This window comes from Eucyclogobius newberryi, unplaced genomic scaffold, assembly GCF_026437365.1.
Source record: "Eucyclogobius newberryi isolate DKJ021-1_F unplaced genomic scaffold, fEucNew1.0.hap1 SCAF_22, whole genome shotgun sequence".
NCBI classification, from domain to species: domain Eukaryota; kingdom Metazoa; phylum Chordata; class Actinopteri; order Gobiiformes; family Gobiidae; genus Eucyclogobius; species Eucyclogobius newberryi.
Window position 1 is genome coordinate 19,396,741 of NW_027315857.1, and position 12,796 is coordinate 19,409,536.

Below are 12,796 nucleotides of genomic sequence, written 5' to 3' on the forward strand. Positions count from 1 at the left end.
CCCCCAAACCCTCCCTGTGTTTGGGGTTATTTCTGCCCCATTGAGAGTCCACTGTGTTCAGCAGCAGCAGCGCAGCAGCAGCAGCAGCAGCAGCAGCAGCAGAAAGAACAGCATCATTTAAGAGAACTGTCTGTGAAAGAGTCCAGTAATAAACCATGAGTCATTGCCTCTGGTTCAATGGGCCATGGACTGATGGGCTTTAAAAACACTTCAAACAGGACAGAACCGGGAGTTTCTGACAAAGAACTGCTGGAATATGAATTAAATCAAAGGAAACTGGTCACTGGAATGAACATTAGTGATGTCACAATACTAAGTTCTTCTCTCGATTTCGATACTAAGAAAAAACGTGATACTTAACAGTGATAACGTCATAAAAAACACAAAATAATAACAATAGTTTCTTTAAAGTCACCATACTTCTACTAAAGCTCTGATAAAAAAAAAAAAACATAAAAAAATGTTTCAGGAACGTTGTCCTGTTTAAATTTTTTACAACCATTCAAAATACTACAATAGTTTACATCTTCCTGTGTATAAGACCCAGTACACTTGTGCTGTATCATGTGATTTCTAAATTTATTCACCAGTTCATATTTTTGTCTTGGTGTAAGAGATGTTCAAAATGTGCAGTGGAAATTATTTTAGTAAAAAAGTGTAAAAGGATGAGTTGTTTTGGAGATTTCCAGACTGAGACGGTTTTGAGATGCACAGAGGAGATTCAGTGATGGGTGGAAGGATGTTGAGGTTAGCGCTGCCAGGAAACAGAAGAAGGCTAAAGAGAAGATTAATGGACATAGTGAAAGAGTCTGTTGACGTGATACGATGCTGTGTTACTTTGCCTAATGCTTTACTCTTTGCTCAGTGCGTGTTCGCCGTGCCCCACCTGGTGATCTTCCGGGCGACTTGGCCGAGTGGATGCCCCCGTTCTCGCTCGGGGGCAACAGCTCCAGCGTCATGCGTGGTTTGGGCGTGTACTCTTTCCTCGGTTTACTGGACACTTCCTTTATCCTGCGAAGCGAGAAGAGACGTCAGTGATTGCTCGTTTGGTTTAGGGGTCTTCAGTGCTCGATTCTTTAAAATGTTCGTGTTAGCCTGTTACGTCATTCAATCCAAAGTGTCATGGTCAGGCCGGGACCCCACGGAGCACTCGAGGCCCTCCGCACTGCGCCTTGTGTGCGTGCTGAGTGAAAACAGACCTGTCCTCCATTTTGCTGGAGAGCTGCTGGAGGATTTCCGAGGCGCGGCTGTGGTACTCCAACTGAGCCTGGACCAGAGCGGCCAGCTGGCTCACCTGCTCAATCTGAAACACACAAACACAGCCACGTTTACAGAGATACAGAGATACAGAGATACAGTGATGCAGTGATACAGATATACAGTGATGCAGTTATACAGTGATACAGTGATGCAGTGATACAGATATACAGTGATGCACTGCTGCAGTGATACAGTGATGCAGTGATGCAGATATACAGTGATGCACTGCTGCAGTGATACAGTGATGCAGTGATGCAGATATACAGTGATGCACTGCTGCAGTGATACAGTGATGCAGTGATGCAGATATGCAGTGATGCAGTGATGCAGATATACAGTGATGCAGTGATACATATATACCGATATTCAGTGATACAGTGATACAGATATACAGTGATGCAGTGCTGCAGTGATATAGTGATGCAGTGATACAGTGATACATATATACAGATATACCAATATTCAGTGATACAGTGATGCAGTGATACAGTGATGCAGTGATACAGATATACAGTGATACAGTGATGTAGTGATACATATATACAGATATACAGATATACAGTGCTGCAGTGCTGCAGTGATGCAGTGATGCAGTGCTGCAGATATACAGTGATGCAGTGATGCAGATATACAGTGATGCAGTGCTGCAGATATACAGTGATGCAGTGCTGCAGATATACAGTGATGCAGTGCTGCAGATATACAGTGATGCAGTGATGCAGATATACAGTGATGCAGTGCTGCAGATATACAGTGATGCAGTGCTGCAGATATACAGTGATGCAGTGCTGCAGATATACAGTGATGCAGTGATGCAGATATACAGTGATGCAGTGATGCAGTGATGCACTGCTGCAGTGATACAGTGATGCAGTGATGCAGTGATGCACTGCATCACTGTATATCTGTATCACTGCATCACTGCATCACTGTATATCAATTACACAAGTTCTTATAAGACTGGCTGTGTTAAGGTGCCGGGGCTCCTAGAGAGTGCACACTTATAAATGTGAGGAAATGGAAGCAAGTTTTATTCTACACATCTGCTATAAAAAAAAAGCAAGTGAAAAATGTGCAGCCTCGAGAACTGTTACAAATAAACGGCTTTGATATTTCACGTCATTGATTTGTGCTGCAGAGGGCTGATCTATCGGCTCGACGCGGTTCTGTCTGCAGAGCGCAGAGGGTCGCGGTGATCAGGCGCCAGTGCGTGAAGTGCATTGTGGGAGATATACCGGGCCGAGTACGAACAAGATGCATCCTCATCCGGGGATTCAAACTTTGAATTGGAACAAAAGTCCACAAGAAACAAGTTGACACAAGTACGTGGAGTGAGAAACGGCCAAAGACTAAAACATATACGTCTGAACCAAGTCTTACCCAGGAGTAACTTAAAGGCGCAGTGTTTGTCTGTTGTTAAATGTGACACAGCGCTCGTTTTTCCTCCGTCAAATACACGTAACGCAGTGAAACCTTCAGCGTTTGTGACTCACGTCGCTCTCGAGGAGGTTGAACATGCTCTGCTCTGCGATCTCTTTGCTCTCGTCGAACTTCTCCAGCGCCTGTTTGATCTCATCGTCCTGGACCTTTCCCATACGCTTCTTTTTATAGTCGAAGTCCAGACGCCGGCCCTCCATCTTCTTCAAATGGTGCTGGACAGACGGGAGGAAAACACATTATTATTATTACATGTGGCATTTGACAGGATAAAAGCAACAATTACAATACATAGGAAAATTAGCTTAAAAAGTCACTCTCTCTAACTCATAAATCATTGGAGCAATTTATATACCGTATTTTCCAGACTATAAGTCGCACCGGAGTATAAATCGCACCAGCCAATAAATGCATAATAGAGAAGAAAAAAACATATATAAGTCGCACTGGAGTATGAAATGCTGTTGAAAGTGTGAAAATAACAAATAATATCACATATAAGTCGCTCCAGAATATAAGTATATAAGTATAAATATAAGTCGCACCCCGGCCAAAACTATGAAAAAAGGTGCAACTTATAGTCCGGAAAATACGGTAATCAAGATTAAATATGAACCTGGTGTTCCTCCTCACCTGTATCTCTTTGAGGTCTTTGTCGTGCAGGTTTTGCAGTGGGTCGATGAAGTTCTGTTTGACCTCCATGTCCAGGGCGTCTTTAACCTCTCCCAGTTCCTTCATGGACTCGCCGGCATCCAGGAGGGCCAGGCCTGAGAGGAGAGCGCACCGCATCTATTTATTCATCCATTTATATTTATATTATCTTTGTGTCTGCTCATTTTAATGGATGGGATAAAATCTCTATAATAATAATAAATCTTTTATTTATATAGCGGTTTTCAGGGACCCAAAGACGCTTTGACATATACAGAAAGGGGGGGTATTTACTGACAGGGGGGGACAGCACGTACAATACACAATAATATACAGATAAAATAAACAAGACAGAAGAAGTAGAAAGAAAATGATGGGGATGTAACAGGGGGTAGAAGTGTAGACAGTGGGGTAGGGGAGGCTAGGGGTAGGAGAGGTCATAGGCTTGGGTGAAGAAGTAAGTTTTTAGGCAGGATTTAAATGTTGTGAGTGAGGGAGAGTGGCGGACAGGTTGGGGGAGGGAGTTCCAGAGTCGGGGTGCTGTTCGGGAGAACGCTCTGTCACCAAAAGTTTTGAGTCGGGATGTTGGTGCAGTCAGGGTGAGAGTGGAGGAGGGGCGGAGGACTCGGGAGGGGCGGTGGGGGATGAGGAGGTCAGACAGGTAGGGGGGGGCAAGGTGGTGAAGAGCTTTGAAGGTGAGGAGGAGTATTTTAAAGTTTATGCGCTGCTTGATGGGGAGCCAGTGGAGAGAGCGGAGAACGGGAGTGATGTGTTCACGGGACCGGGTGTGGGTGAGGAGGCGGGCAGCGGAGTTTTGGACCATTTGGAGTCTATGGAGGGAATGGGAGGAGATGCCAGTGAGGAGGGAGTTGCAGTAGTCAAGGCGGGAGGAGATGAAGGCATGGATGAGGGATTCAGCAGCGGGGAGGGTGAGGCAGTGTCGGATTTTGGCGATGCGGCGGAGGTGGAAGTATGAGGTCTTGACGATGTGGCTGACATGGGGAGTGAAGGAGAGGGTGGGGTCCATGATGACACCGAGATTGCGTACCAGGGTGGAGGGGGGGGTGGTCGAGGTATCGATGCTGAGTGAAAAGGGACCAGTTATATTGAGAGTGGATTTGGTGCCAATGAGGAGGAGCTCTGTTTTTCTCATTTTGTTGCGTTAGACAAAAAATTGCGTGTAATCGAGACAAGAAAGTTGAATATTATCATTCATCACCGTCATGTACAAACAAAAAAAGTATTACAAATGACAAAAATAATTCATGTGAGTAATTGCCCCTGTTTTTCATGAATACATTATATACCTACATATTTATATCATTACTTGACAACAGGGAGCCGAACTGAGTGAAAAAGTGCATTCAATTTACCAAACAAAATGAATAAAAAATAACTCACCAAAGCAGGATTCCTCCCCGAGCTCCCGCCCAAACTTCAGCATGGCGTCTCCCAAGACGCTCTCGGCCTGTGGGTAACCGGGGCCCTTCTCCTGCCCCCGGATCTTCGACATGGTGTTGATCATAGTCAGCTTCGCTCTGGAGGCTGCAGGAGAAAAACATTTAAGGATTTATTTAAAGAGGAGCCTGGTCCGTTATGTCACAACAATACTAACATTTTCAGCTCCATTTTGAAACGAAGCAATGTTATCGATACTCAAAACCCATTTCAATACTACAGGGATAATACAAACCCCTCAAGACAAGACATTTTCAAGACAAAATATTTAATTTTACCATGTGGACCTGCCAGGGCCGGCCCAAGCCTTCAGGGGGCCCTAAGCGAAAACATATTTGGGGGCCCCTCACCACGTCATCAGAATCAGTTTTATTGCCATTGTCAGTGAACAATTCACATATGGGAACTTTCTTCAACGCAAACAAAGCACCAAAACTCCAGGGCATCTGTTTGCCAGTTAGTTTATTCTCAGAACCTCACAAGCTCAAATATTGATAACTTAAATCCCACAATGCAACTTGGTATTCCGCTGACATCACCTCTACTCCCTGTACAAATAACACACGTCCCAGATATGATTTTGGGTGTATTTGTGGGTGTTAAGGGTCTACAGCCAGATTACCAGTTTAAATTAATGAACAGGGGGGGTCTGGGGGCCCTCCCCCAGAGATTTTCAGACCTTTTTTGGGTTTTCTGCTGCATTTTAATGCGATCCAGCCGGCTAAAGTAAGAGTAAAATGTTGAGGTTGTAATGCTATAAAATGATGATGTGATGAAACTGTGCCAGGAGAAAATGATTAAAGCCAGTTATTAATACATTAGTGTACTTAATTACTCAATACAATATTGGCTATGATAAATAATTATGGTCAAATTGATTCATTTTAACTGAAAACGTAAAAGTAATAGTTATCCTTACTAATTTATCTTTTACTGCTCCCAACTGTTCCTTCTTGCCAAAGTGACAAAACAAGTTATATTAAATTAAACAAATGGCATAAGCATTGTTTGATTAACAATTAACACTGATAAAACAGTGCAAACATGTTATTCCCAGAGAATGAACAGAACGAGAAGTGAAGGTCCAAACCTAGCGATAGTGAAGCGACTGCGTTTCTGCAACTTTGCAACTTTTATATAAAAATATATAGTATTATTCTATAACAGATGTAATTTTAATATGTCTGGTTATTTTTCACTATCAATTTATTATAATTTATAACAAATAGTCTAATGATGCTATTTAAATAAATGTAAATGTTTTATTGCTCTATTAAAAGTTAATTACAATATAAATGTTTGATCTGATCAGAACATCACACACTGGACTCCTGCATGAAACAATGCTGCGATGTGATTGGCTGATGGACCTTACGTGCATAAACCTTTACGTTCCTCTTATTCCACTTTAAGAAGTCAAAGTAAAACAGACATGACGAGTCACGATTGATCTGACACATGGTGATGTGAGAGAGAGGGACGCAAACTCAAACCCGCTCATCTCTAACTGAGGCTGCACAGGGGCCCGGGACAGACAGGGGCCCGGGACAGGGGCCGCACACTGTTCACTCCAAAGTCTCACGTCAGAAGTTCTGGACGAGACGGGGCTCGTCCGGACCGGATCTCTGCCTCTTAGTGACCCGGGGCATAGAGGCCACCTCCCCGGCCTCACCTGCAGCTCAGACGGGCTGGTGTAAATGTTAAGCTTATTATCTTTCATTCACACATATTGTGCGCGGGGCAGAGCTCTCGTCGCCTCCAGCCTGAGCGAACTAACGTGACAGAATCGTGTTGTTTCAAACAGCAGCATTAACCGTCTCTTTGTAAGAGAAGTTCAATACCTGGAGAGTGTTGTTGAGTTCTTTACATCGTCTTTACATCGTCAAGAAGTTTCTTCTTTCGTTTTTCGGCATCGGGGGGATATATTCCTCTGGACATGAGGACCACGTTGTGTTGTGTTTATGTTTTGCTCTCGTTCTGCTCGCGCACAATGAAGTTGACCAATCAGCGCAGGTTTGGTGTCTTGGTTGCCAGATTGTCATTACAAATAAATGCGGTTTGTGTTATGTTACCGCAGTGTGCGCTGCCGCGCCAGCAGCGCTACTACACTAGTGGCGCACGCTGCGCTTGCACTTCGCATAAGACGGGTTGCCAGATTGGGGGCCCTTTTAACGCCTCGGGGCCCTACGCGGCTGCTTAGTTCGCTTATAGGCTGGGCCGGCCCTGGGACCTGCTTTAGTCCTGCTTTAGACCTGCTTTAGACCTGCTTTAGTCCTGCTTTAGACCTGCTTTAGACCTGTTTTAGTCCTGCTTTAGTCCTGCTTTAGTCCTGCTTTAGACCTGCTTTAGACCTGCTTTAGACCTGCTTTAGTCCTGCTTTAGTCCTGCTTTAGACCTGCTTTAGACCTGTTTTAGACCTGCTTTAGTCCTGCTTTAGTCCTGCTTTAGACCTGCTTTAGACCTGTTTTAGACCTGCTTTAGTCCTGCTTTAGTCCTGCTTTAGTCCTGCTTTAGACCTGCTTTAGACCTGCTTTAGACCTGCTTTAGACCTGCTTTAGTCCTGCTTTAGTCCTGCTTTAGACCTGCTTTAGACCTGTTTTAGTCCTGCTTTAGTCCTGCTTTAGTCCTGCTTTAGTCCTGCTTTAGACCTGCTTTAGTCCTGCTTTAGTCCTGCTTTAGACCTGCGTTAGTCCTGCTTTAGACCTGTTTTAGTCCTGCTTTAGTCCTGCTTTAGTCCTGCTTTAATCCTGCTTTTGACCTGCTTTAGTCCTGCTTTAGTCCTGCTTTAATCCTGCTTTTGACCTGTTTTAGTCCTGCTTTAGTGCTGCTTTAGATTAAGATCTACACCAACCTAAGACTGATCGGGAAAGATTACATTTTGTCGCATTTTTGTCCAGTGTTTGCGCTTTACCTGGATTCGGCTGTAAATACTCTGTAGTTTTGGTCATGATGTCCAACACGGCTCTGCTGGTGATGTCCACTTTCTGTCAAATAAGACAAAATAAAGCAGTTTAAGTACAAGAGGCTCTGTTCCCGCTCAGGTTCACCCAAGAAAACAGCCATTTACCTTTTCCATTTCTTTGAAGTCATCGTCGAGTTTTGTTCCTTCGGCTCCTCCGACTTTCTCACTGACTTTCTACAAAACACAAAAGACAAAAAAAAGTGTAATAATGGGGTTTGGGAGCTGAGGGGCCGATGACAATGATAAAACAAATAATATAAACAGCATTATTCTTGTTCAAACTGGAAGTAGAACAGAATTAAGGTTTATGAAGGTTGCATTCACACAGACCGTAGCAAAATTGGGGGAAAACTGGAACTAAAATTGAGAAACAAAAGGGATTAAACCAGGACTAAACCAGGACTAAACCAGGACTAAACCAGGGCTAAACCAGGACTAAACCAGGACTATAACAGGACTATAACAGGACCAACCCAGGACCCGTTTTAAACTCTGACCATTTTTCCAGATACTCAACCCACTTGCTCAATAGTCAAATCACAGACAAAGCGCAAATGTTCCGTTGGATTTCACACAGAACGTCACGGAAACGACAGGCGACAGGTCCTCGGATTGAATAGCAGGATTTAGACGAAAAGAGAAAAAGAACGTTCACAGAAGGGAAAAAGTGTTTAACTGCCTCTGCTGTTATTATTTAAGTTTATAGTGCTGATACTTGCATGTTCTTCTTATAATTGAACCGTTTCAGACTTAAAAAAAAGTTTCTATCACAACAGACAGAGAGAGATTGGAATAATAATAGATGTTAACATAATACAACACTGAAAGTACACTAAAAAGTATTGATTTTATTGCTATTTACTGCTATTACTTTCACTACTGCAATTGAAACTAGCCCCAAATACATTTACAATTACCACTGTTGTTTCCCTTTTTAGTTTAAACTCATTACATTACGACTAAAACTATTTGATTCGACTGTAAAGCTCAAACTGAAAAGGTAAAAATACGCCTCCAGCATCAATTGAACCACAGCAAGAAAGAAGGAAAGAAAGAAAGAAAGCGTGAAGGGAATCTGTTCTAAATGACCCCCATTTGCAGAAAGTGGTGGAGAAAATGTCCCAACACGGTGGTGAGTACATCGGGGCTCAGTGTCTCTCTCCGAGGTCCTGAAACCCAACGCGGGTTTGTTTAATGAAATGAGCTGAAGGGCCCCGGTCTCATTATCAGGCTGCGTTTGTGCTCGGCCCCGAAGGAGGAACGGGAACGATACTAATTGTCTCCTGCGTGAGGCCCTGGGATCGATGCGACGGAGCGGCGATTTAGAGCAATGCAAGATGGAGAAGTAGAACGCCATAATGGGGCTCATTCCAGGCAAAGTAATGACAAGCAGATACATGGAGCACCTGCCACCAGAAGAGTTACATAAGACTGCTCCTGTCAGGTCGCTTTGGGCAGAAGAGTTTCCACGGTCTAAACTGGGAGGATTTTTGACGTTTACGGCGACGGAGCCCGTTTTCAAACTGGAAGTCAGCATTGTTTTTACATCAATCAATCAATCAATCAATCAATCACCCTTTATTCATAGAGCCCTTTACAACACATAAAGTGACCAAAGCGCTTCACAATAAAATCAAGGCAATGCAAAATACAGAACTAAATAAAAACAAACTGTACAAAATAAAGTGCCGTTACATTACAGAGTGTTAAAAGCCAGTCTGGATAAATACGTTTTTTTACCCTAGATTTAAAAAGGTTAAAATCTGTGATGGTGCATGTCGGGGGGGAGGGGCATGTCAGGCATGTCAGGGGGGGGCAGTTTGTTCCAGAGTCTGGGACCAGCGACAGAGAAAGCTCGATCACCCCAGTGCTCGAGTCTGGCTCTGGAGACGTCCAGTAGAAGCTGATTTGACAACTTTAGAGCCCTGCAATATTGCGACTTAAAACCAACCGAATTCACCATTATAAATAAAAGAGAATTGGAGGTTACAACGCAACAGAAAAGCTAAACACAACTTGTGCGATAAATGCAAAATACGGAACATCGTTTTATCGTTTAAGTTGGAACCAAAGCTTGCAGAGACCGTCAGGTTCAATAGTGGTGCGTTTATACATTATTTCCACCAATCTGCGTTTATTATTATTATTTATTTATTTATTTTTATTTAATATGGACATAGCATTGGACGAACCAGATGCAATGTTTTATGTGTTATAGCAGAAGATGCTAATTTTCCACACCATTCCATTGGGCCAATTTAGAGTCACCAATTTTGCCTAACACATGCATGTGTTTGGACGGTGGGAGGAGCCGGAGAACCCGGAGAGAACCAACGGTAACACGGGGAGAACATGCAGACTCCACCCAGAGAGATCATGTGATGTTGGTCGAACCCATGATCTCCTTCTTGGGAGGCGAGAGCGCTAACCGCCTTTGCCCCCGTGCATTAAAGCCTGTGGTGTTTCTAAATGTGACCAAAGGTGTCGTTTACTGCACATTTGATCCGGGAGTGTAAGTTTACATACGTTTATGTTGATCAGACTGAGCTGGATCTGGAGCGTGGGCGAACGGATGAGTCACGAAGCAGGAAACCCCCCAGTCCCTCCCCCTCATGTCCCTCCTCCTCCTCCGGTCCCTTACCCTAATGTCCCTCCTCCTCACATCCCTCCCCCTCACATCCCTCCCCCTCACATCCCTTCCCCTCATGTCCCTGCCCTGTCTCTCCCCCCTCTCTCTGCAACCTGGTGATATTAACAATCTAGACCAGTCACTATGCACCAATCTCTGGACTCAACCCTCTTTCATTTCAACGCACTGCAACACGCCGGTCAAATTGCCATCTTCCAATTATTGAGACCAAACCTGACAGTGAGAGAAGTGGTGAAGCTTACGTACGATTCTGTGAACATTTCTCTTGAATAGTGGTGGTCTGATATAGATTTTTTGCAGCCAGTATGGACATCCTCTATTCGTCTCGATGCTGTGGCTGATAAAGAGCTGTTTTAGGTTTAAATCTGCCGTACTTTGCCACTTCTTCAGTCAGACATGTTTGCTGATACCGGTAGATGAATCTGATATGACCAACATTGATATATCACATTATTTAATTATAGATATGGTCAGTTTCAGTAATGGTTATTACTTTTTAGTAGAGCAGCACAATTCATCGCAATCTAACCCAATTTGCCCTTTGGATTGTCGAATATACATTGGATTGTGACACAGACGCAATTATACACACGCTTAGAGAGAAGTGTTTCCGTAGAGACAGACTTGAGTCTCTGAGAACAGTCTGGACATGATCTGGACTCTGAACCAGGTCGAAATAATGGGCTGAATCAGGTCTGGAATTGGTGTCTCAATAACATGGGCTGGCAAAACTGGCACATTTATAGAGATGAAATGAATTAGTTTTTTTTAATTAGTCAAGACTTGTAGAGTTGTAGGTTCAAGTTTCAAGCAGAAGTGCTGAAACTCTAAACCTTTTATTTTAATTAGCACTTTTTACAGCTTTTATATTTCTTATTCCATTCTATTTTAGTTAATTTAGCATAATTAGCTCTTTTTACAGCCATTTCATTTCTTATTAGATTCTATTCTAGTTTAATTTAGCATAGTTAGCTCTTTTTACAGCAATTTTATTTCTTATTAGATTCTATTCATGTTGGCCCTGAGACAAGTTGGCCACTGTCCAGGGTGTACCCCGCCTAAGGCCCGAAGTCACTGGGATAGGCTCCAGTCACCCGCGACCCCAAAAGGGAACAAGCGGTAGAAAATGGATGGATGGATGGATAATTAGCTCTTTTTACAGCTATTTTATTTCTTATTAGATTCTATTCTAGTTTAATTGAGCATAATTAGCACTTTTTACATCTATTTTATTTCTTATTAGATTCTGTTCTAGTTAAATTTAGCATAATTAGCACTTTTTACAGCAATTTTATTTCTTATTAGATTCTATTCTAATTTAATTTAGCATAATTAGCTCTTTTTACAGCAATTTTATTTCTTATTAGATTCTATTCTAGTTTAATTTAGCATAAGTAGCTCTTTTTACAGCTATTTTATTTCTTATTAGATTCTATTCTAGTTTAATTGAGCATAATTACCTCATTTTACAGCTATTTTTTTCTTATTAGATTCTAGTCTAGTTTAATTTAGCATAACTTCAAACTGATATTGCAGTTATTATTATTTTTAAGTCAGTTTTTCCTGACTCTGACAGAAGCATCGTCTGAAGTCTGAAGAGTAACATTATGTAACACTGTCTCTTTTCATTCAACTCAGTTTGTCAGACATTTATTTAAAAAAAAAAACAGCCAAAGAGTTTTCAAGAAAGAAAAAAAAGCAAATCCAAACTAGAAATGACACTCTTAACAGGCACAACATACAAGTGTATCACAATTATCGTCACAACTTTGTCAGAAATTAACGATTAACTGATATTTTCCTTTTGCATTTTTCATCCACTAAGGGCGGTTTTCAGTAATACATGCAAAACAGCCAAGGTATGACATTAAACTCATGAAAATAAGTGGTAAAAATGGTCTAAAAGGTTGTTAATATATTTACAATTAGCAATAAAAAGTAAGAAAACAGTCGTATTTATTCTGTCACCCATAAACCGCCGCTTTAATTGCCTTTTCTTTTCTCGCAGCTCTCATAAAAAAAAAACATTGCTCACAAATTACTCCACTAAATGCCACCGCCTTCGTCTGCGAATTCATAAAATCTTAAACATTTGGATGCGCAGAAGAGCAGCACCCATGGGAGACGGCGGCCCATTTCCCGCCCACCACTCGCCCGCCCACATGGAACCGGAGCGCCGCTGAAACCAGGGAGCGATGCAGCGTTCACCAGCCCATCTGCTCCTCCAGCTCCACAGAACACGGACTCTCTTCAGCCTCCACCTTCTACAACTGTATTTATAAGTATGAGAAGGGTGTATCGTGTAGTATCGTGTCGTGGTGTTGGTTTGAGTCTTCTCGTTATTTAAATATAGATCCAACGAACAAACAACCGCCGTA

At 42.6% G+C, this 12,796-nt stretch overlaps 2 protein-coding genes across 2 annotated transcripts in view; one reads left to right on the plus strand and one right to left on the minus strand.

The window, feature by feature from the left end:
• col4a5 (collagen, type IV, alpha 5 (Alport syndrome)) overlaps positions 1-12,796 on the plus strand; it is a 362,461-nt gene that overhangs the window by 96,234 nt on the left and 253,431 nt on the right. The window lies entirely within an intron of this gene.
• LOC140371596 (endophilin-A1-like) overlaps positions 1-12,796 on the minus strand; it is a 29,671-nt gene that overhangs the window by 2,191 nt on the left and 14,684 nt on the right. Inside the window, exons 2-8 of the mRNA XM_072458764.1 lie at positions 7,874-7,942; positions 7,718-7,790; positions 4,750-4,893; positions 3,331-3,464; positions 2,754-2,912; positions 1,200-1,303; positions 887-1,011 (exon numbers count right to left, since the gene is read on the minus strand). Coding sequence (XP_072314865.1) covers positions 887-1,011; positions 1,200-1,303; positions 2,754-2,912; positions 3,331-3,464; positions 4,750-4,893; positions 7,718-7,790; positions 7,874-7,942 — 808 coding nt within the window. The remainder of the gene's footprint in view (positions 1-886; positions 1,012-1,199; positions 1,304-2,753; positions 2,913-3,330; positions 3,465-4,749; positions 4,894-7,717; positions 7,791-7,873; positions 7,943-12,796) is intronic.